At 44.9% G+C, this 24520-nt stretch overlaps 1 protein-coding gene and 1 long non-coding RNA gene across 4 annotated transcripts in view; one reads left to right on the top strand and one right to left on the bottom strand.

The window, feature by feature from the left end:
• The window catches only part of HTR7 (5-hydroxytryptamine receptor 7), a 149159-nt gene that overhangs the window by 68174 nt on the left and 56465 nt on the right, over positions 1 to 24520 (top strand). The window contains exons 2-3 of one of the 3 annotated variants that reach the window (XM_025918170.2): positions 14468 to 15226; positions 21430 to 23174. In XM_025918170.2, coding sequence (XP_025773955.1) covers positions 14468 to 15226; positions 21430 to 21472 — 802 coding nt within the window. In that variant the 3' untranslated portion in view covers positions 21473 to 23174. Of the gene's footprint in view, positions 1 to 14467; positions 15232 to 21429; positions 23175 to 24520 lie in introns of those variants that run through there. The other 2 variants (XM_086680349.1, XR_015241721.1) reach the window with 2 other exon arrangements.
• The window catches only part of LOC147576065 (uncharacterized), a 28831-nt gene continuing 27396 nt past the window's right edge, over positions 23086 to 24520 (bottom strand). The window contains exon 2 of the long non-coding RNA XR_015241722.1: positions 23086 to 23527. This is a non-coding gene — a long non-coding RNA (uncharacterized LOC147576065). The remainder of the gene's footprint in view (positions 23528 to 24520) is intronic.

Below are 24520 nucleotides of genomic sequence, written 5' to 3'. Positions count from 1 at the left end.
TTCAATACTGCTTCTGTGGGGTGGTGTGCACTTAGAAGCCACTAAGTACTATCATAAAACAAAATACATATTTTTTCCCTGCCTGTACTCTTTTGAAGTTTTAACTAAAGTTTTTTGCCATTCCTTTGTTTTATTGTTGTTGGTAACATTTTGGCTCACTCTTTACCTTTCCATTTCTCTCTTTTTCTGAGGAATAAGACTCTTCAGTGGGAAAATTCAGACTTTAGTGTAAGTTCAGACACAACTGAAGTGATTAAACACCAAGCATAATTCAGGGGTCACTATTAATCTCTTGCATTATTTATTTTCATGACTTTATGTAATTATAAAAAAAAATTGTTAGGTAGTTTTTGATAGACAAAGAGTGTTACATATTAGGTAGCTAAAAATTGAGTTGATGGTATGAGAAAAACTTATGTTTGGGGTGTTTTTTTTGTTTTTGTTTTTTGGGTTTTTTTTTGCATTGAATGATGGAAAATTCAGCCGAAAACAATTGCCTTACAATAGAGTACGGACAAGACTAGTCTCAGTGGAAGGTTTGTGTCAGCTTGAGTAAGGAGTAAATAGATCTCTGTTGAGCTCACTGGGTGGAAATTTTTCTGTATCCTTAGCTTCTGTTATCACTGAGTATCGGTGGGGGGCAGAATTGTAAGATGGCCCCGAGATTCTCTTTTCCTTGTGTGTATGCCCTGTATAATTCCTTCCCCTTCAATATCAGCGGGTCTGACCTAATCAGGTGAGCCCTTTGCAAAGAGGATTTAAAGATCAGAGAGACTGAGACATGTAGCAGGTGCTCTCCTGCTGGCCTTGAAGATTCAACCTTTATGCGTTCTGCAGCATCCAGGAAGTGAATTCTGCCAACCATGAACGCTTGCAAGAGTTCTCTTCACATGACACCTCAGCCCCAGCCGACACCTTGAGTTCAGCCTCATGAGACCCTGAGTAGAGAACCCAGTGGAGCTGTGTCCAGTCTTTTGACCTACAGAATTATGAGAACACCTGCTGATTTGGTGTTATTTTAAGCCACTCACTTGTGGTAATTAATTATGTAACGACAGCAAACCAATACAATAGATGAATTTTTAAAAAGTACTTTTAGCTTTAAGTGATTTGCTTTATTTTAATTAAGCCTAATTTTCTCCCTACAGGGAACTGTCATTTCTTATAATTTACTTTTTCAAAGAGAAAGTTTTTGTTATTCCGTTTCCAAATTTTATTGGTGTTTTCGGTATTTTTTCCTCCCCCCCCACCCCCTCCGCCCAGTTTTCTTCCTCAATACTGAGGCCACAATGGGGAATCTAGAATCTAGAATGTTTACTGGTCCTGACTGTAATTGCAGCCTGGAAACACTGATGAAAATGGTTTAAAAGTGTAGTGGAACCCCATTATGACAGCAGTTTAGAAAACAGGTCAACATGTAGGTTAATGGCAAATGGTAAGTTTGATGTGATCTTAAAATTTTACTTTTAATTTTTAATGTTAACCTTATTTATTTATATTCCCAACACTGCAGAATCATGATCCACAGCTCACTTAATTTCTACAGAGTGGATGTATTTATGTAACACACCCAGATAAAGAAGTAGAACATTTCCAGACCTCTAAATTTTCCTTAGGCTCCCTTTTACTCATTAACATCCCCCGTCCCCTCAAGGTAACCACTATTCTCGTGTCTAGTACTATAGGTTAGTTTTGCCTTTTTTTTGAAATGTGTGTTCTTTTTTTTTTTTTTCTCGCTGTTTTAGCTCAATATTATGTTTGTGAGAATCATTCATGTTGGTGCGTTAAGCAGTAGTTGGTTGGTTCACTCTTGTTGTTTTATAGAATTTATTGTATAAATACACCACAATTTACATACCCATTGTACTGTTGTAGAATTGTACTTATTTTATTCCTGTGGAATGGGTTGGTTTCATTTGGGGCTCTTATCATTAGTGCTGCTATGAACATTCTTATGCAGGTATTTTGGTGTTTTGATGAATGTTCATAGTATACTTAGAAGAATTGCTGGAGATTATATATATCACACACATATATATATAAGCTTTATGTATAACCTATATATACATATATATGTGTATATAGCGTATATATATATATATGTGTGTGTGTGTGTGTGTGTGTGTGTGTGATTAAAATCAGCTTTAATACATGTTAAAAAAATAGCTTCCCAAAGTTACTGCATCAATTTATATGCCCACCAGCAATGTAGGAGAATGACAGTTGCTTCCTGTCTTCACAAAACTCTTAGTTAGCACTGCACTTTTTACCATCATTGTCATCATCATTTTTAATTGTCACCATTCTGATGGGTGCTGGTGGTATCTCAGTGAGTTTTAATTTCCATTTCCCCTGATGACTTGTGATATTTAACGCCTTTCCGTATGTCTATCGAAGGCCAGTAATTACTAAACTTCGGGTCATGATCTATTATTGGGTCATGAAATCAGTTGAGTGCATTAAGACCAACATATGAAAAATCTGAAGTAGAACAGCATGGAAGAGAGTGAATTGCAAATTATAATGGTAAGTTGGTATTGTGAAATTTTTGTTTCAATTTCATATACAAACATATGCAGGTCTATGTCTGAATACCTACGTATGTATACATATGTATGCCTCAATTTCTTATTTGTATACGTAAGTCTCTGTGTACTGAGTGACTGTGGAAAATATATTTCTTATAAGAAGTAGTTGTTCTTATTTCTTTTTTTTTTTAATTTTTTTTTAATGTTTATTTATTTTTGAGACAGAGAGAGACAGAGCATGAACGGGGGAGGGGCAGAGAGAGAGGGAGACACAGAATCTGAAGCAGGCTCCAGGCTCTGAGCTGTCAGCACAGAGCCCAACGCGGGGCTCGAACTCACAAGCTATGAGATCGTGACCTGAGCCGAAGTTGGACGCTTAACCGACTGAGCCACCCAGGCGCCCTGATTTGTTCTTATTTCTTATTGTCCGAAAGGTTTACAAAACCCTGCTATATACTGTGCATTTGAAAAAATCCACAAGTTCATTAAGACATAAAAACCATGCTTATCTCACTTGCATGTAGCACACAACTGGGAGACAGAAGTAACAGCTGGGATAATGGAGATGTGATTCATGATGTTTTGCTGGGCCAAACTGGAAGCAAACCATTAAGGTGAAATATGTAAAGCGAAAGTAAAGTCTTTCATACAAGAGTGAAGTCTGTAATTGAACAAGGGTAGGCTACTCTGAGAGCAGTAGTGGGGATAAAGAACAGAACAGCCCTAAATACAAAAAAGCCTTGGGCCTCCAGACCTTCTTGAAAGAGAATCTGTGTTGGGCACCTGAGTGGCTCAGTCGGTTAAGTGTTTGACTTCCGCTCAGGTCATGATCTCCCCCTTCAGAGTCTGAGCCCCAGGTCAGGCTCTATGCTGACAGCTCAGAGCCTGGAGCCTGTTTCAGATTCTGTGTTTTCCTCTATCTCCCTGCCCCTCCCCCCCCCCCGAAAAATAAATAAACTTAAAAAAAATTAAAAACAAAGAGTTTATGGATGGCGATCTGGGAATCTGTATGTTTCAAAAACTTCTCAGTGATTCTGATATTCTGACAACTTTGGGAACCACTGAGACAGGCTGTGGGTTTCACCTGTAAGGAGGAGAGTTCTCATGGAAATGGTGTCCTCAGTGCGCAAAACTTTTTTAAGCCTAACATTCCCCGACGTGTAATTCTATCCTGTTTCTTTTACCCCCTAAATTATTATTCTATAGCAGCAAAACTCAGGAGAAGCCCTTTAATTGAAGAACCATTATCTATAATTTCTATACAGTTAGAATGGAAGACAGGCAGCAGAGTTAATTTGCTTTCTAATCCCCCTCCCTAGATTATAACTCCCTAACCCTCTTTTTCTACAAACCCCTTCTTTAGTAGAGCCCCTATTGTGAGTTGCATGCACTTCTCAATTATATAATACTTTGGCGACTTTGTCTCTGAGATTTACTGTATTTTCACATTTGTATGCATTTTAAAGTTAAATTCTGAAGGCTTTATAAGCACCCTGCTTTCTAATCAACAGTGAGCATAAATGTTCATAAAAGGTAGTATGACAAATATTAACTATGCATATTAGGGAATATTCAGAAGCAATCTAGATTGCCTCATTCACCGCCCCCCCCCCCATCTGAAAAGTAAGACTTATACTATACAAGATTTGGGAGAATGAATGTATAATTTGAACAAACACTTCCTTGAATGCCAGTATTACTTTATATACTAATTATGGGATTTTGAATGCTGGTGAGTTCTGTTTCCTTTGTGTGAATTTATGAATGTAATAAAACACTTGTGGAAAGTTAATCAAATAACACAATTTAAGATTTAATTATCAGCTTTGTAAAGATTTTATGAACCAGGTCATCTGTATTGTCAAAAACACTTAGGTGACTTAGGAATCACAGAATCCTCCTTAATCTTTTATTGTATTCTCAGAATCAAAATCGTTTTTCTTTCTTTCTTTCTTTCTTTCTTTCTTTCTTTCTTTCTTTCTTTCTTTCTTTCTTTCCTTCTTTTCTTTCTTTCCTTCTTTTCTTTCTTTCTTTTCTTCTTTTCTTTCTTTCTTTCTTTCTTTCTTTCTTTCTTTCTTTCCTTTCTTTCCTTCCTTCCTTCCTTCCTTCCTTCCTTCCTTCCTTCCTTCCTTTCTTTCTTTTACATATGGTTAACAAACATTTAGCATAGAAAAGTACAAAGAGGGGCGCCTGGGTGGCTCAGCTGCTCTTGATTTCTGCTCAGGTCATGATCTCACAGTGGTGGGATCGAGCCCTGCTTTGGTCTCTGTGCTGGGTGTGGAGCCTGCTTGAGATTCTCTTCCTCTCTCTCTCTCCCCCTCCCTGCCCCTCTCCTGCTCACATATGCACACGCTCTCTCTCTTTCCAAAAAAAGAAAAAGAAAAAAAAAAAAGGAAAAAGAAAAAATTTAAAACACTCAAATTTCTATAACTCAGATAAAAGTGCCATTTATAGTTGGTAGATTTTCTTCTAGACATCTCAGTATACACACACATACTGACCCACACTCACTCATACGCACGCCTAGTTTTACATAAAAAAATTAATACTTGTTACTTGTCTTTTAGGGCTAGACATTGTTTTCTATCCACTTTTGTGTGCTTTCATGTCAGTCAATAGTACCTGATAATTTTTAGTGGTTACATTATATATCCATATCTATTCATATCTATCCATGTATCTATATATACATGCATATACTCCCTAATTTAACCTCCTATTGATAGACATTTATACTGCAGCTTCTCCCTCTCTGTTATGTGTTTAGGTTCACATTCTTGCACACTTATCACTTTGCACTTGTACAGTTATATTCTTAAATTCCTGGAAGCCTGATTGCTGAGCCGAGAAGTAAATGCCGATGTATATCAATTCCCAGACAGCCCTCCAGAGTGGTTATCTCAGTAGCAACTCCTCCTAGCAAAATGATAGAGTGCGTGTTTTTTTTTTTACACTTTCTCAATATTGGATTTTGTCTTTCTTAAAAATTGACAAATGGCCCAAAATTCTGTCATCGTTTCAAAATGTGCATCTCTTTGATTCTGAATGAAATTGTACATATTTCCAAGTGCTTGTTGGATATCCCTATTTCTTCTTTGTTTAACCCCTTCAGTATTTTTATTGGGATAGTTTTGCCTGTTTCTCATTGACCTGTAAGAGATCTGTGAATATTGGGTTTTTCTTATTTGGACTCCAAGTTTGTCATTTGACTTTTAACTCCGCACACAGTGATTTTTAATTTAAACTAAATGTCACTTATTTGTTTTTATTCTGTATATAAAATTTTTGTCCAAAATTTATTACTGTGTCACTTCGTAGTTTTAAGCTTTGGTATCATAGTTAGGAATGATGATTTTCCTTCCAGGATTGCAAAAATACCCATATTTCCTCATAGTAGCCTTAGAGTTTAATTTTTTTACATGATAATCTTTGATCCATCTGGGATTTATTTTTGAGTAAGGAGAAAGAGAAGCCAGTTTTATTTTTACTTACCCCCATTGCTAGTCAGTTGTCAGACTTCAAGAACACATACCCAATTTACTGCTGATTTAAAGTGACTAATTTTCTTACATTATTCCCTTATATATTTGAATCTATTTCTCGGCTCTGTTCTATTCAGTTGACCTATTTCTGAATAACTATTACTGTGTTTTGTTTCTGTGGCTTTACACTATTTTCTTTTTTATTTTATTTATTTTTGAGAGACAGCATGAACGGTGGAGGGGCAGAGTGAGAGAAGGACAGAGGATGCAAAGTGGGCTCTGTGCTGACAGCAGTGAGCCCACTGTAGGGCTCTAACCCACAAACCCTGAGATCATGACCTGAGCCAAAGGCAGGCTGAGCCACCCAGGTGCCCCGGCTTTATACTTTTTTTTTTGTTTTTTTTATGGAATAAGTATCCCTTCAGTTTTCTTCTTTTTCAAATTTTGTTTTTTCCATGTTTATTTGATGAACTTAAAAATCATTTGGTCAAATTAAGAAAAGCCCTGCTGGAAATTTCAAGTAGAGTTGTCCAATATTAATGTATAATCGTATTTGTGTGTGTGTGTGTGTGTGTGTGTGTGTGTGTGTGTGTGTGTATACTCTTTGTATACATAGTTTTGTAAAATTATATATAGTTGTAGAATTGAGGGAATATGGGCACTTTTATAATACTGAGTTTTAGTTTTAGTTAGGTCTTTCAGTAGCATTTTATGTGTTCTTCATATAGGCTCTGGCATTTAAAACATTTAACTAGATATTTTAGTTGACTGTTGTCTTGAATAGAGTTATTTCCTCTCATAATATTTCTAATTATTAATTGATTTAAAAAAAACTATTGACTTTTGTTTATTTATTTTATTTCCAGACACTTTAATGAGCACTCATACATATTTTTAAATCATCTTTTGGTGGATTTTAGCCTTCAAAAGTCTCACCAGGTGGTACCCAGGAGACTCAAAAAGTAAATATAATTGCCTTAGTGTAGGACATGACTTGAGAATGGACTCTAAAATAGGAATTTATGCAATATAATTTGTACCTCCAGGAAGGACCAAATGTGGGCTGACCCCCATCATGGAAATGCAGTATAAGTCAAACTAAGTATGTTAGAATGAATAAGCATGCTGTGCTTATGAGATTATTTAATATTGTGAGATGTCCTTGGTACTCAATCTCTCAGGTATAATCTTTGTGAATTCCATATTATTTATGTGAGCAGAAGAAAGGTTGGATTTAATTAAGCCTGAAGATAGAATTCCCTGTTTAAGTAAGGACTATGGGAAGAATGGAAGGGAAAACTGAACCAACTTCTTCAAGAATAGGAGTCTACGAGGCTGTGAATTCTAGGCTTGCTAATATTTTATATGACCCCACAAAAAAAAATAGAACTTTTCTTGTTGAGAGTGATCCTCCTTCTGGTAGACACCTACCTGCCCTAACTACCCACATCCCAACCCCCTCCCCTCCCCTCCCCCCATAAGTAGGGGATGGTCTGACAGTAAGATGGTCTGACAGTGCCATCTGGTGGCCACCTGGGGAACTGTAGGAACTGGTCTCCTGTTGCACCTCCTGCCTGGGTTGGCTAGATCCAGGCTTGGAAACAAGCAGCTTCTGCCTGTGGCTACAGGCAAAGAGAGAAGATAATCAAATCAAAATCCAAGTCCTGGTGTTATGCCCAGAATTCATGATCCCCAAAGACCACTAGGGAGCCGAGTCCGATGCAAAAGCAAAGAGCCTTTATTCGAGCTAGCTCGAGCTCAATCCCCTACCTGCACCGACGCAGCGGTGAGATACCAGGGAAAGAGGGCGAGTTTCAAAAGGACAAAGGTTTTATTGGGGCCTGGGGGCAGTTGGTGAGGTAATGGCTATGGCCTCAGCCAATTGGCTGGGGAAGGGTCCTGGGGAAGGGTCGAGTCCTGTTAGGCAGGTGAGGGGGGGTTACTCAAGGGGAGGAGGTGTGGTCAAGGTGAAGGACACAGAACAAGATGGAGTCGGCTGGCGTAGGCCCGCCCTTTCATTCCCGCCTTGTCATGTAGCTTAGGGACCCAATCATGGGACCGGCTGCATTTATGGTGACAAGGGGAACAGAGTTTGGAGGTTTATGCAAAGTTCTGGGAACCAAGTGTCCCTGGGGTGGCTCTGGGACGTCTGATTAAGTATTGTCCCCAAGCTGGTGTCTATGATCTGCCAGGTGATGTTTTGGGGGGCGTGGGGACTCCCGGCAGCATGAGCAATGACAAGCAGTTAACAGAGTTACCAATATTAGGTAGGTCAAATGCGCTGTAGCTTGAGGTTGAGCGGGTTGTGTTGGTCCCGACTGATGGCCCATCGCGTGACAACGTCCTTCCGGATCGAGGAGGGGTCCGCTGGCTGAGCGTGGGTGTGATGGACCCAGGTCGCGATGCCGTCTACCTTGAGAGCGGTGGGGGTTGTCAACACCACGATGTAGGGTCCCTTCCAGCGCGGCTCGAGAGTCTCTCGGTGGTGCCTCTTGACGTAGACCCAGTCTCCCGGCCTGTACTGATGAGGTGTCGCGATCGGGCCAGCCTCGTAGATGGCACGGAGGCGCGGCCAAATGTCCTCGTGCGCCCTCTGGAGCCCGCTCAAGGAAAGAAAAAGTTCTTGATCTTTAAACTCAGCAATAAGTTCAGCTCGAAGGCTGGGAATAACAGGGGGTGGCCTGCCAAACATGATCTCGTAGGGAGTAAAACCCAGAGTGTAAGGAGTGTTTCTAACCCGGTAAAGGGCGTACGGTAGGAGAGTCACCCAGTCCCCGCCAGTCTCCATGGTTAATTTGGTAAGGGTCTCTTTTAGGGTTCTATTCATTCTTTCTACCTGTCCTGAGCTCTGGGGCCTATAAGCACAATGTAATTTCCAGTTTGCCCCCACCGCCTTGGCTACTGCCTGTGTTACCTGCGAGATAAAAGCTGGTCCATTGTCTGATCCTACCATGGCAGGAAAACCATACCTGAGTAAGATGTCTTCTAGTAGCTTCTTAGCCACCGTCTGAGCCGTTTCATGCTTGGTTGGGTATGCCTCCACTCAGCCAGAGAAGGTGTCTGTAAATACCAGGTCCTCGTGTAGTGCCTCGTCGAAGATGGTGGGTGAATTTTTGAATCCCTGAGGTAGCCGTGTCCAGGTGAGTTGCCCACTGGAGCCCTCCTCCGGATCATGCCACTCGAAGGCGAACAAGGGTTGGCTCTGGGGTGCCAACGGCAGACTGAAGAAGGCGTCCTTTAAATCTAGTACAGTATACCAGACCCTGGAGGGCGCTAAGGAGCTCAAGAGAGTATATGGGTTGGGAACAGTTGGGTGTATGTCCGCGACCCTCTTATTTACTTCCCGGAGGTCTTGTACCGGTCGGTAGTCATTTGTGTGAGGCTTTTTGACTGGCAGTAAGGGGGTGTTCCAGGCAGACTGGCAAGGAACTAGTACCCCTAGGCTTCGTAGTCTCTGGATGTGTGGCTGGATCCCCTTCCGGGCCTCCTGAGACATGGGGTATTGTTTGATCCTTACCGGACTCTCTCCTGGCTTGAGCTCTACCAGGACTGGGGTCCTGTGGGCGGCTAGTCCCATCCCCCCTGTCTCTGCCCAAACCGAGGGGAATTCTCGTAGCCATCTGTCTATATTATCCTCTCTCGGGAGCGCCTCCTGGTGGAGGAGGTATTCATCCTCCAGTTTCATGGTCAGGACCTGGATGGGGTGGCCCTTGCCATCGGTGACCTGAGGCCCCCCTTGTCTGAAAGTTATCTGAGCTCCAATCTTGGTCAGTAAGTCCCGTCCTAACAGTGGGTAGGGCCATTCTGGTATTACCATAAAGGAGTGGGATACCCGGCCCGTTCCCAAATCTACTGTTCTTCGGGTAGTCCATGAATACTGGCTCATACCAGTTGCCCCTTGTACCCAGGACTTCTTGCTGGCTAGTTTTCCTTGTGGGGTGCGGAGGACCGAATGTTGTGCTCCGGTGTCGACAAGGAAGTCAATAGGGGTCCCCTCCACTTTAAGAGTTACCCTGGGTTCGGGGAGAGGGTCCGAACCCTGACTCCCCTAATCACTTAGTTCATCTAGCTCTAGGACTTTTACTCGATCAGTCTTGCTTCCCTTCCCGCCGGCCTTTTTCGGACACTCTCGGGCCCAATGCCCTATCTCCTTGCAGTATGCACACTGATCCTTCTGCAGCCTCTGCTTCCCCCCCTTGGTGGTTCCTTTACCTTTTCTTGCGTCGTCTGCCAGCTGCCGGAGACGGCGGTCTCGTTCCTCGGGGAAGTCAGCAGTGGTAGCTAGTAGTATTCTGGCCAGGTCTCGAGTCTGCTTACTGCTGGCAGCCGCCATGGCGCGAGCCTGCTTGTCCTCAGGAGGCTCCCGGTTATTATATACCTTTTCGGCTACCACCAGTAAGTCCTGCAGACTTTTTTCTCCTAGTCTATCTATTTTCTGTAATTTTCTCCTAATGTCTTTGGCCGATTGGTTTACAAAGGCCATGATAACAGCTGCCTTGCTTTCCGGAGCCTCTGGATCCATGGGGGTATAGGTACGGAATGCCTCCATGATCCGTTCTAAAAAGGCAGCCGGAGATTCATCTTTTCCCTGTTGTACATTTCCTACCTTGGCCAAATTGGTTGGCTTTCTAGCAGCCATTCGGAGACCCCCCATTAGAGTCTGGCGGTAGACCCGGAGCCTCTCCTTACCTTCTGCCGTGTTGAAATCCCACTGGGGCCGAGTTAAGGGGAAGGAGGCATCTATCTGAGCCTGGTTGGTGGTGGGATTCCCGTCTGCGCCCGGAACTAGTTTTCGGGCCTCATTGAGGATTCTTTCTCTTTCTTCAGTCGTGAACAGGACCTGCAAAAGCTGCTGGCAATCATCCCATGTGGGCTGATGGGTAAAAAGAACAGAGTCTAATAAATCAATAAGCCCTGCCGGTTTCTCGGAAAACTTAGGATTCTGAGCTTTCCAATTGTAGCGGTCACTAGTGGCGAAAGGCCAATAGTGATGGGGCTGATTCCCCTCCGCGTCTGGGGGTCCGGTGGCTCGCAGGGGCAGAATAGTGGAGTCGGCGGCGGAGGCAGATTGCCCCCTCTGAGCCCTTTGTCTGGTAAAGGGCGGGCTTCCCCCTGGAGCGTTTCCGCCTCCCGCTCTCGTAACAGCGTCTGCCTCCCCCGGAGGGGGAGGATGGTGTTCTTCCGGCATCCTAGAGGGGTTATACGGGGGAGGAAAAATTAATTCTTCTTCAGTACCCCCCTGTAGGACAGGGAAGAGGGGTGCTGAAGGCTAGGTAAGACTTTTCCTCTTCTCTGTCTCCTGCAAAGCAAGAATGGGTTTTGGCTCCAGAGGGAGCAGGGTTAGGAAGGGCTTAAGCCAAGAGGGTGGGTCTTCTACAAGGTCCTGCCAAGTGATAATGTAAGGGAGCTGATCAAGATGGCCCGCCTTAGGCTGAGAGATGATACTCCTGGCTCGGTGGATGGTAGGGAGGTCGAAGGTCCCCTCTGGTGGCCATCCGACATTGAAAGTTGGCCACTCGCTAGAACAAAAAAACTGCAACCGACCCTTTCGGACTTCCACACTGAGGTTGTTAGCTCTTCCCCTCACATCCTTAAAGTGATCAATCATAATACTTAGAGGAGTAGTCTGAGTCTGTCCCATAACGTCCGTCCAGTAAGTCCACAGAACAAAACAGAGAAACACAAAAACAGACAAACAGAGGGCCCCTAGAAAGTCTTCCAACTCCATGGAAGCAAAACTGCAAGCTAGCTTAGACCTTTGAGGGGATTCCACGTCCCTCCAAAACCGATGAGGGGATTCCACGTCCCTCCAAAGACGATGGCCTCACGCCGACCAGCGGGAGCGATCCGCCTCGTCTCAGACCTTTGAGGGGATTCCACGTCCCTCCAGAAGGGAGAATCGGAACGTCTTCCGAAACTCCCGGCCCGTGGTCCTCCAGTGCGTCCACTTAGACCGCGTCGGGCACTACCAGAATTCCAGAAATGAGCTCACACAGAAAAGACAGAACAAACAGACACTAACCGTGGCCAGTCAGGCTCTCCGGGTCGGGGGTCCCTCGGGGTTCTTGGGGATCCCGGGCCGAGCCCCCAAATGTTATGCCCAGAATTCATGATCCCCAAAGACCACTAGGGAGCCGAGTCCGATGCAAAAGCAAAGAGCCTTTATTCGAGCTAGCTCGAGCTCAATCCCCTACCTGCACCGACGCAGCGGTGAGATACCAGGGAAAGAGGGCGAGTTTCAAAAGGACAAAGGTTTTATTGGGGCCTGGGGGCAGTTGGTGAGGTAATGGCTATGGCCTCAGCCGATTGGCTGGGGAAGGGTCCTGGGGAAGGGTCGAGTCCTGTTAGGCAGGTGAGGGGGGGTTACTCAAGGGGAGGAGGTGTGGTCAAGGTGAAGGACACAGAACAAGATGGAGTCGGCTGGTGTAGGCCCGCCCTTTCACTGGCAAAGGCTTGCCGGGGGTGTGGGGAAACAAGGAAGAAACCAAAAGGTTACATCCACAGGAGTTGTTAGAGAGCACATATGAGATATGAAAACAGAGGTCTGCAAAGCAGTTGCAGCAGGAAAACCCTGAACCAGAGAAATTGGTTCCAACACCTTTCTTCAGGGGTTTCCTCATCTACCTTTTTTTATTTTTATTTTATATCGTCTTAAAGTTTTTCTCCACAGCTTAAAACTCAGATAATTTCAGATAATTCCAAAATGGCAAAGTCTACTCCACATTTCCCTTCCTTGTTCTCTCTTTCCCCTCTCCCTCCCTTGCTGCCTACTTCCTGCCTCATTTTCTCTTTCCCTCCTTTGCAGCTCTAATTCTTGCATTCTCAGGAAAACCTCCATCTTTCTCGTCCTTCATTCTGTTTGAGAGCCAAAACTTAGTCCTAACATTGCCTGATAAGCCTAGGGATACTGCTTGTGGGTTAGCTTTATCGGGGAAAGGGACCTAGAGGTTGTGAAATGAAGAAGCCGTGCAGTAACACCCGAATCCTTGGAAAGAATCAGGAGGTCCCTTCAATATTACCACGAGGCTCAGTCCTCCTGTTCAACCCAACATGATTTCCCCAAGTGCATTCAAGATTTTTGTCTCTTTTATTCACTGCCGTATCCCCAACTTTGAAGACAGCACCTGGCATATGGAAAGAGCTCGATGGATATTTGTGGAAGGAGTGAATAAATACTCTCGACAAATAAGCAAATATGGCCGATTCCTCTTTACTGATGTTTCCGTTTTAACTTGTTATAAGTGCTGCAGTGATGCTAATTTTCATTGGGAAAGCATGATTTTGACTTTTGTGGGGTAATTTAAGCAAAACACGTGAGGCTATGTCTAGCACAAAACAATTATTTTTAAAATTTCAACCTACCAACTGAGAGACTTTCAGAAAATAACCTGTTGGTAAGTTGGGGGACTCTGTACCCTTCCTTTTCATGTGTGAAGAGTGCATCTTTAATATACATCCATGAAATAAAAAACCAGCAAAATGATCAGCTTTTACCTGTCTTGGCTTCTTACGGGCTCTTTGCATCCTCCTCCAAATAGAAGCTAAGGCCATTAAATACAGAGAAGAAAACAAATTTGGAAAGCTGAAAACCATTAAACATTTGGTAAAACATCTTGCTGTGTATGTTTTCTGTTTGCTGAGTCTCTTTTGCATTGGAAATCCTTGATAACGGAGACGGAGAAATATTTATTCTCTATCTAGAACTAAGCACAGAAAAAACGTTGGCTTTACCTCATATTTTTCAGAATTGTGCCCCTTTTTTGTGATCCTTCTCAGGAGAGGAGAGACGAGGTAGGCTGTTTTTATTTTATAGATTGTTCTTCTGAAATTACTCTTGTGTGAGAATTTTCTGGGCATAAAAAATGATCAGTTGCTGCTTTGCATTCCAAAACCCTAGGATTTCCTTAATATCTCACAGATCTCTGTGATCCTTAGGAAATGCTTTTGCTACAGTGCAAAGGGGAACTTAAAATGAATTAAAAGCCTGTCTGAATTAAGACAACCCAGGAGATCAGTGGGTGTGTACTATCAGAGTGTGGTAGACCTTGGTTAATTTGTGAGGATGTGTCACAACATCCCACGTCAGACTTGACATTTTGTTCCCAGCTGATTTTGGTGGCGGTGGGGCGGGGGGAGGGCGGATGTTTAATCTTTAGTTCATTGACTGTGTGGAGTAGGAGAGGCTGCAAAGGATAAGGAGAGCATGGCCTGGCATCATAGAGGGCTCTCACGCTGACCCCTGGCAGTACCTCGGGCTAATTGTGACCTGGAAAGAAGTAGGTAGCATCTCGGAGCCTTAGTTTGCCTCTCTGTAAAATGGGCATAATGGTGCCTGCCTCGAAGGGCTGTCCCGAGGAACGGACTGCCGCGTGTAAAGCCTAACACCTGGCTGGTCGTGCTTCTCGCTGCTCAGGTGGGATCCCAGGGTCACGTGTCCGCTTTCCATTTCTCACCTAGGTACCTTGGGATCACGAGGCCACTCACGTACCCGGTGAGGCAGAATGGGAAGTGCATGGCCAAAATGATTCTCTCCGTCTGGCTTCTTTCTGCCTCCATCACGTTACCGCCGCTCTTCGGATGGGCTAAGAACGTCAACGATGACAAGGTGTGCTTGATCAGCCAGGACTTCGGCTACACCATCTACTCCACGGCAGTGGCATTTTATATCCCCATGTCGGTCATGCTGTTCATGTACTACCGGATTTACAAGGCCGCCCGCAAGAGCGCCGCCAAGCACAAGTTCCCCGGCTTCCCTCGCCCCGAGGAGCCCGACAGCATCATCTCCCTGAACGGCATGGTGAAGCTCCAGAAGGAGGTGGAGGAGTGTGCCAACCTTTCGAGACTCCTCAAACACGAGAGGAAAAACATCTCCATCTTTAAGAGGGAGCAGAAAGCAGCCACCACCTTGGGGATCATCGTCGGGGCGTTCACCGTGTGCTGGCTGCCGTTTTTCCTCCTCTCCACGGCCAGACCCTTCATCTGCGGCACCGCCTGCAGCTGCATCCCGCTGTGGGTGGAGAGGACATTTCTGTGGCTGGGCTATGCAAACTCCCTCATTAACCCTTTTATATATGCCTTCTTCAACCGGGACCTGAGGACCACCTACCGCAGCCTGCTCCAGTGCCAGTACCGGAATATCAACCGCAAGCTCTCGGCCGCAGGCATGCATGAGGCCCTGAAGCTCGCCGAGAGGCCGGAGAGACCCGAGTTTGTGCTGTAAGGTCGTTTATCACTGTTTTCCTTTTCTCCCTCCCCCCCTCCCCCCACCCCTTTTATGGAACTTCTTGAAGCATATCCCGGAGGGCTAGCTGATGTTCTACCAAGCAGATCGGGTCAGAATTGCGAATGCCGTCAACTCCGGTCCTCCGCCCAACAGAATTCCCAGTCCCCAAAGCCAAAGTCGGGTACTTTGCGGGACTGGAAGACAGGACTGATCTGTTGACAAATTGCAGTCGGTGTGATGGGACAAGGCAGGTGCTGTGTCCCATCCTTTTCCCATCAACAACATCCAGATCGTGTCCCGGATCTCCCGTCCTCGTAACACTGTTGCTTTCATTGCTGTTTCTCTTCCATCCAGTAAAGCTGTTTTGATGACCTCATCCTTGGCTGATAAAGTCGTTTGAGAAAGGGAGCAAATTCATACAGTCTAAAAGGAAGCAGCCTGGGACAAAGAAGAGTGGTTAGCATGGGGACGTGCCAGGATGAGGCCAGTCTTGAAAGCCTGCAGAGCTTTTAGGAAGCGTTGCCCACCTTTCGGGGGAGGAGAGAACCCATAATGTCTCTGAGTCTGTCTAGGAGGCCTCAGTGACCTTCCCGGGAGCGATTGCAGTAGGTGCTGGGATCTGAAAGGGGATTTGCAGAGGGCCAGCGGTGACAAGGAGGTGGGTGTTTCCTGCGCAGCCCGCACCTGGTGAGTTTGGCATCGTAAAGCAGGAAGGAGACAGTGGAGTTCTTTAGGGCGCTCAGCTGGCCACACCCGATTTTGCTTTAAATCTGAGGCAGTGGCCACGTCCTCCTGTGGGAAAGCTGTTTGGGGGGCGAAGAAATTGGGATGAGAGGATGGAAGGTACTGGTGAGAGAGAGAGAGCAGAGCAGTGTCGGACAGGAGAGTAGGAGGCGCTACTTTTCACCCGACTCGGAGGGAGGGAGCAGCCAGAGAACCGTGGGCCGCCGCGGCCATCTTGTCCAGGCCCTTCATTTGGCAGACAAGGTAACAGAGCTGGAGACTAAGGTGGCCCCCCAGTGAGCTAGTGCATCATCTTAATCTGACTTCCATGAACTCTTCGTATATTACATTCCTTCATGTAATACGTGTGACAACATATACACATATGAACATGTGTAACAACCATGGCAAAGGACACCTTCCTGCTCCCACTTGTCTCAGGGGAGCAGCCCTGCTCCAGGGGGACACCAAAGTGCCAGAGGCTCCAAACCTAGCATACACCCCCCCCCACTGCCCCCCATCACCTACCGCCAACTCCACCACCAATGACTAAAAACTTCTAGGAGCTCCACTGTTCTCTGACTTCACTAACAGAACATATTTGCCTCTGGGTCCATAGCTTTTTATGGAGGCTTGGATATTGTTTTCCTGTTAGTCTAAGACAGGGGTCAGTGAACTTTTACTGTGAAAAAGATGGTAAGTAGGTCAGGCTTTGCCAGCTGTAGGTCTCTTGAAATTACTCATCTCTGCCTTTGTTGTGAGAAAGCAGTCATAGACATAAGTAACCAAATGAGCATGGTCCTGTACCAGTAAAACTTTATTTACAAAAACAGGCAGCCAGGTGAATTTGGCCCACAGGTCATAGTTTGCTGTCTCCTGGTCTAAGAAAAATCACTATCCTCTCATTACATCTCTCTCTGATTTGGTGTTATTGATTTTATTTATAATTATAGAATCTGAAAATCATTTGGAATAATTGGCCTAAATATCCGTTAACTTCAGGACTTTTTTTTTAAATTAATTTATTTATTTTGAGAGGGAAGTGGGGCAGAGAGAGAGAGGGAGAGAGAGAATCCCAAGCAGGCCCCGCACTATCAGTGCTCAGCCCGATATGGGGCTCGATCTCACTAACTATGAGATCGTGACCTGACCCAAAATCAAGTGTTGGACACTCAACTGACCGAGTCACCCAGGTGCCCCAACTTCAGGAAATTTCTAATAAGAGAGTTGGAATAGCTGCTGATTGAAAAGATCTATACCAGGCAGCTTTCTAGTCCACCCAATGTGTGAAGGCTCCTTTTTAAGTTCTTGCTTACAACTCTGCCATACATTGAGAAAGATGTAGAAAATGCATGATCTTTCCCATCCTGCGTATATTTCTTTCGGACAGACGAAACATAAACATACACATATGCACACTCATCCTGTTCGTAGTAAGAACGACAGAAAGGTGGCAACAGGAAAAGCTATGGGATTCAAAGCAGAGGAACATAACTCAGAGCTCACCCTAGCCCTGACCAGGGAAGACCTTGGAGGATGTGGTCTCATGTATGTCTCTGAAAGTAATCAAGCATTTATAGCTAAAGGAGAGTAGAAATGTAAAGGCAGCAGTGTGGGACTTTATGCAAAGGACAGTCTGGCTGATGCTGAGCACTGGGGTGGGGCAAGATTTGGAGATGACAACTCAAAGGTAGCATGAGATGAAATTATGAAGGCTCTTCCATTCTGGCCCCAGGAATTTGGGGTTTTAGTGTAGACAAGTGGTTCTCAACCAGAGTTGGTTTTGCCCCCAAGGGACACTTGACAGTGTCTAGAGACATTTTTGGTTGTCACAGTTGGGGGAGGGGAGGGCCTACCGGCCTCTAGTGGGATGCTGCTAAACATCCTGGAATGCAAGGGCAGCCTCCCTCAGCAAAGAATTACCCCACCCTCGATTCTGTAATGCTGACGTTGCAAAGCCCTAGTGTGGACAGCCGTGAGCTCTTGACTGAATCTCTGTAAATAGGAGAATGGGAATCATCAAAGTGACAGACTGATCCAGGGACACAAGGTGAGATGAGTCAGAAGGTGGAGGCTGGAAGTAAAGTCTCTCCAGTGGCTGGTTTTTTCCAGAAACATTTGAGGCCTGTTCTGTGCAAGGCATGACGCCAGGCACGTCGGGGGATGGAAAGATGAGGAAGTGAGCGGGCCTTGCTTCTGGAAACTCACAGTCCGGTGGGCCAGGGTGGCAGGAGATGTGGCGGTGGTGTTTAGTAAGAGACTAGTAACCAGAGACTAGTAACTAGTAACCAGTAAGAGACCAGTAACGCGTGCAGTCCACACTGCCTGCTTGCGCTCAGGCACACACTAGCTGGATGACCCAAACAACTCATAACTCTCCTGGAGTTTCTGGAACAACGATTAGTGTCAAATCCATAGCTCACAGCAAACCTTCTCAGGATCCTCTCTCCACCCCCTGCCTTTCTATTCAGCACCTACACTTGTTGGCCAGCCTGTAGACTCAAGGTTCCTCCCTCCAGTCTCTCCAGCCCTTTCCTCCTTCTCTGGCTGCTTGGGTTCTACTCTCGTTCCAACTCTGCCTTCTTGGCTCTATTTTTTCCCCCTGCATAATAGTTTTCTTCCTTCTCGGTGTAAACAGTCTACTAGATTGTGTATTGCTCTTTCCAGATATCTACCCATTTCTTCCCGTTTTCTTGATCAGTGTAACGAAAGACTCAGGAGTCCAACAGGCAGCAGGGAATCTTCCCTGATGGAGGGAGTGGATAGAGAGAAAAGCTCTGTGTGCCTCGCTGGTAATTTTAATTCACTTCTAAATTATAACCTTTGTCCCCTTTTCACAAGTGTTCGAATCTGGTTATATAAAACCAAGTGTGATACTGTGACACAAGCAGGGATCCTTTTGTTTTTCTTTTTAATTTGACAACCTTATCTATGGATTTGCTTTGAATCGCCGTCAACTATTTTTACGTGTCACGTTGTGACAACTTTGGTTCTTGGACACCATTATGGTGAACTATATGGAAAAGCAATGTATGAAATACTTCCATATAAAGGAATTTCACGGAGTTGTGCTGACGTAGCTCTTCCTTCCCCTCTCCCTTCTTCTCCTTGGTGATCATAGTGTCTTTCTCTTCAAAACAGACTTCTATAATCCTGTTGATTTCAGTGGTGAGCGATAGCAGAATAATCTTGGGTTCCTGTTACGAATTCTGTCTCTGCTGCCCCACGCTTAGCGCTGCGGCTTTGGAGTTCAGGGTGATTCTGCTTTTTCTTTATGGAAACCAGTGATAAAAACAAAAACAAAAAACAAACAACAACAAAACAACAAAATGGATCCTAGTGGAAACTGGAAGGCCCTGAAATTCTGGGTTTCTGTGGTGGGACGTTGCCTTAATGGCAGAAATGAACAAAAAGTTTGCTGTTTTGAGGATTCCCTCCCCACCCCCATGGTAGTAGTTTCCTCATCATTAACTAACTGTAATTTGGCTCTTTATTAAATCATCAGTTAGTAATAATAACAGTTTGTTTGTGTCATGCTTTGGCAGCGACCTGCATTTTAACTTTGCAATATCTCTTTAAAATAGGAAAGGCAGTGGGGCGCCTGGGTGGCTTAGTCGGTTAAGCATCCGACTCCGGCTCAGGGCGTGATCTCGGCTTAGGTCTGTGGGTTCGAGTCCCGCTTTGGGCTCTGTGCTGACAGCTCAGAGCCTGGAGCCTGCTTCAGATTCTGTGTCTCCCTCTCTCTGCCCCTCCCCCGCTCATGCTGGGTCTTTCTCTCTCTCTCTCTCTCTCTCTCAAAAAAGAAACAAGCATTTAAAAAAAATTAAAACAGGAAAGGCGGGCAATTGGCCTCTCATGCTTTTTCTAACATACTGTTTTGTTTTCTGAGTAGATACACACTGCACCAAATAACATCAAACGGTACAGATGGGTATACAAGAAAAATAAGCCTTGGGGGAATGTTTTAGAGAGGAATCCTGAAAGAGGTGGTAGTTGGAGTGGGCCTTGAATAAAGAGCAGGAATTTAACAAGAAGGGATGGCAGGGGTGGAAGTAGGGCTGAGTCTACTCATAGCAGACGGGACAGTGTAGACACAGGGACACAGATGTGGAGGGAGGTAGGTAAGGAAACTGGGGCAGGTCTTCAGCACTACCTGGGAGCTGGGTAGAGTCAGCACGGAGGTCCAGGCGGGTAGGAGGTGAGATGAAGGCTTTCGAACAGGAGTGAGAGCAGGACTGCAGTGTAGATGGGGCTTCACAATAGGGGACGGGAGATGGGTTAAGAGACCAATATGAACGTGAGGTCTCCTGCCACAAGGGCCCACATGAGAAGGGTGGTATTGAGACAGGAAAGAGGCCAAGGATGTCTGAACATTTGGTAGTTGGCTGGTAGGCGGGTGGCAAGGGAAGGGGGGCCTGGGAGATGGTGCTACGGCTTGAGGATTGGAGGGATTTGGTCCGTTTCACGAACCGATGTGAGCCGAGCTGCGCTGAGCTGCAGAGAAGTGCAGTCTCCCCTCTGTGCTGAGATCCAGCCGAGGCCCCAGGCCAAGAATAGGTGTGGAGCATCATCAGGGACATGGCCTGTCTGCAGTGCCTGTTCCCACAAACCCAGGAGCCTAGGGCTGCGGGTTTGAGCTGAAGTGTGGCGCTTCTCTTTAAGCACCATTCCGTGAGGTGACGGACAAAGCAAGAGACGGTGTCTTCTGGAGAAACTGAGCCTGTCACCAGGCAAACCCATCTGCCCAGTTTTGAGAACCAAGTGAGAGTGGTACTGTCGATGAGATGGGGAGGCAAAGCCCAGGGGTGCAGGGCCGGTCCCCACAACCCCGATAGACTTAGGTCTCAAGCTCACATGTGGTGTTCAGTAAGTTGAGTCCTTTGAAGGTAAAGCGTTAGGGGAGTGTGGACCTGGAGGGAATGTGGCTCTACACCAAGGAGAAAGAGTCTTGTCCTCAGCTGTTGGCCAAGACTCCTCCGTGACTCATGCCAGTTCCGTGAATCCGGGAGGAAGGAGGTGAGGGAGATGGGGTTTCCTGGCCTCTGTACACTTGTCTTTCTATGAAGCACCCCCCTAGGCTCGAAGGGAGGGACACTTCTCATAAGCGGTCATCATTATCCTTTTCATGAGGGGCACGTACAATAGTATTTTGCAGGGATTTTCGAGAGTGGAGGCATCTTTGCCTACAGCTGTATTATCAAAGTGAATGTCTAACTGGGTTATCCGGGGCTGATTTGCAAATATATTAAGGCCCCGGCAACTTATAGAAGTTATAAAATTTATGAAAAGAGCCACAGCACCCTTTCTTTCCTTTTAGAAAAGCTCTTATAACGCCTTAAAAGCCACAACTGATTCAAATTACTGAATGCTGTAAAAAAGTGAATCCACCCACCACAAAACGAAACCTCACATTTACGGTTCTGCTAAATCATTTTCTTGTCTTCTCTCTCTCTCTCTCTCTTTCTCTTTATAGACAAAACTCTGACTACTGTAGAAAAAAAAGTCATGATTCATGATCAAAAGCGGAATAGCGGAGACGAAATAAACCAGGCAAGACAGAGGTGGAAACAATGCAATCCTTTGCTGAGACTGTGGAATGGAGCGTGGCTTTGTCCTTTCCTGGGATGGCTGACACATGACAAGCAGGGTGATCTGTTGTACAAAGCATATTAGGAGGGAGATGGTGACCTCTCCTCTTTTTCTGTGGATCAGTGCTCTTGTGTGCCAATGAAAATAGTGCTCAGTTCAAGACAGCCAGATCGGCTCAGCACTAAAGCATGCAAACAGAGTTGAGTCTCAGAAAGGAAACAGTTTCTGGTGCTGTGCGTGTGTCCAAGTCCATACAAACAGAAGAAAGTTCCAATGCTCACTTCCCATGCTTCCGAGTCTAGGCATTGTGGTGAATATTCAGGAATCACTCACGAGACAGAATGTATTTTGTGGTAGGACAGAAGGGTGTATTTCCAAGCAAACTGTGGTAAGCGTAGTGTTGAATATGTTGCATGTCTGTGTTAGAAAACAGAATCCCGTCATCAGCTAATATAAATGATTTCCCAGAGCAGTGTCTGGTTTAAAGCTTCTGTCAAATAGTTTTCGCTTTTTTTGCAGGGTTCCTGTCACTTCCCCACCAATGTACTTTTCTTTGTTAACTCATTGATTGTCACGGTTTAACTCAGGAACAGATCTCAGGATGGAGAGAATCCTAAAACCTGAATAAAGCTTTTTCTTGCACTCACGCTTCTTCTGAAGGGTCCTGAGAGATGAAGGGGATTCCTTCTGAGAGGAAGGATGTTTGGACGAAGAGGGAGTGCTACCTAACTGTACTGTATACAAGCACGGTTATTGGCACAGAACTTTTGGCCCTCGGGTTCTCACCGATGCAGTGGGCTCCCGGGCTGGTCCATAACTGTGTTCTTCTGGGGAGGAAGTGTGGGAATAATGGGGTTTCCACGAAAGGTTCTGATGCTTTCAGAGACAGAGCATCAGTATGTTAATTCTTCTTGGGCAGCGCTGTATTAAAGTGAATGGTGCGAGTTGGACGTCGCTGGGGCCGCTGCTGGGAAACACTCCGAATACCATACCATTCCGTTCCTTCAGGAGGATTTGTTTTTTTGTGTTCTCTGTATCCTAAAACAAATGTGTGCCTGGCCAATTCTGTTCTTCTTTCCTCTCTCTCCCCAAAGTGGTAGATGTTAAGGGCAGGTCAGGAAACAGAAGAGGCCCCTTTGTGGATGGTATTTTTTTTTTTTTTTAACGGTACTATGTAATATGTAAGGAGACAGGAAGGTGGCGGATCAGAAGGGTACCTCCGAGGGGAAAGAGCGAACACAAACCTTCATTTGATAAAAGAGAACTGACAGAGAAAATTATTTTCCTACAAGAAATGTGGCTGTTCTCTCACTGGATGTGGAATTATGGATTTGGATTATGGGCAACGTGGGTAACGTGGATAACGTGGATTATGGATTTCTTCTGCTCTCACTGACGTAGCATCTCACCAGACACGAAGGGTCTGGAAGGGGAGGTGGGCTTCAGACAAAGCTTGTACAAATTCCTGAACCGCAGATTTGCTAAAGTGACTGTATATACTTACATTCATAATTTAAATTATTGATTCTGGTCAGATAAATGTTGTTAAATTTGAAAATGTTTTATTACATTACATCAAATAAAGTTTATTTGTAGCTGTAATAAAGGAACTTAAGTAATGATTTTTAATTGAAGGTCTGCTGTCATAAATATTGCTGTCTGTAGACTCGCAAAAGGGCAAGCTTTGTAGGTTTTGCTGAAATCCTAACAGGTAGTTAAGACAGTCTGTAATTCACTGCATGTCACTTGTCACTTTTTTTTTTTTTTTTACGAATGACTGTTGGGTCCTTGATTTGATTAATGGGCATTTATTGGGCTCCTACGACATTCAGCATGGTGGACATAGAGGGATCAAAGATGAATAGTGCAAGTCCTTACTTTTAAGGAGTGTGCCATCAGGTTGAAGGTAGATGTTCCTCAGATGGTCACCATATCATTTAGGGAGGGCCATGGCAGTTTGGAAGGAATGACCGGTTTCCTTCCTGTAGCACAAGACAAAGCATTATGGTTAACTGGATTGATTCAGGTTCTCACATGGGTTTAATTTTTGAAATTCTGACATTCACATTGGCTCTTTATCATGCCTGACTTGAATGCCTGGTGATTGAACTCTCTGGCCACACATGCTTTTACACGCATGGCGGCCAATTGAAAGGGAAAGGGAGAAACCGAGAGAGAATGACAGAAATATCAAACAATTCATACTATTCCACACAGGACAACGTTTGTGCCAAAGGCACAGCTTTTGTTTTAACCAAGAATTGGGAGAATCACTGAGATAAGCACTGTACCCATATTTTATGACTGTTCAGCAAGAATGACTGTTAGGACTTATCTCTCGACTCACTCAAGAGTGTCAGCTGTCACCCTGCAAGGCTGGGGATTGCAAAATGGTGCTTGGGAAGGAGAGTGCTCGTAAGCTGTAACTGAATGTCTCTTACTTCGTGTTTAGTTTTGTTATGTAAATATTAAACAGGGGTACTCATAGAGTTCCTAAGTTTTCTGGAAACCGTTTCATAATTCTTAAAGCCTTTACCACGGTTTCATGTGCTTGAGATGCGTGTATATGTTTTCGATGATCGTATTTTCATGGAGTTTTATTAGATTCATTGATTACAGGCATGATATCAACCATATGAATAGAAAATTCAGGCCATTTTATAGATAGTTTATGCTAATGTAATGATTGTTTGAATTGCCATCTGGCGGTGGTAGGAATTTTCCTTGAGGCATTTTGACTGTCAACTGAGTCCTCGACTTAATGGATAGAAATGTTTACAAATCCTGCATTATTTATTTATACTTATTTATGTTTTAGGTTTATTTTTTTATTTTGAGAGAGAGACAGAGAGAGCGTGTGAACAGGGGAGGGACAGAGAGAGAAGAAGAGAGAGAGAGACTCCCCAGCAGGCTCCTTACTGTCAGCACAGAGCCCGACCTGGAGCGCGAACTCACGAGCTGTGAGATCATGACCT

The sequence above is a fragment of the Puma concolor genome, chromosome D2 (genome assembly GCF_028749965.1).
Source record: "Puma concolor isolate L17-30 chromosome D2, mPumCon1.1.hap2, whole genome shotgun sequence".
In the NCBI taxonomy this organism is placed as follows: domain Eukaryota; kingdom Metazoa; phylum Chordata; class Mammalia; order Carnivora; family Felidae; genus Puma; species Puma concolor.
This window is presented reverse-complemented; position numbering and strand designations above follow the sequence as displayed.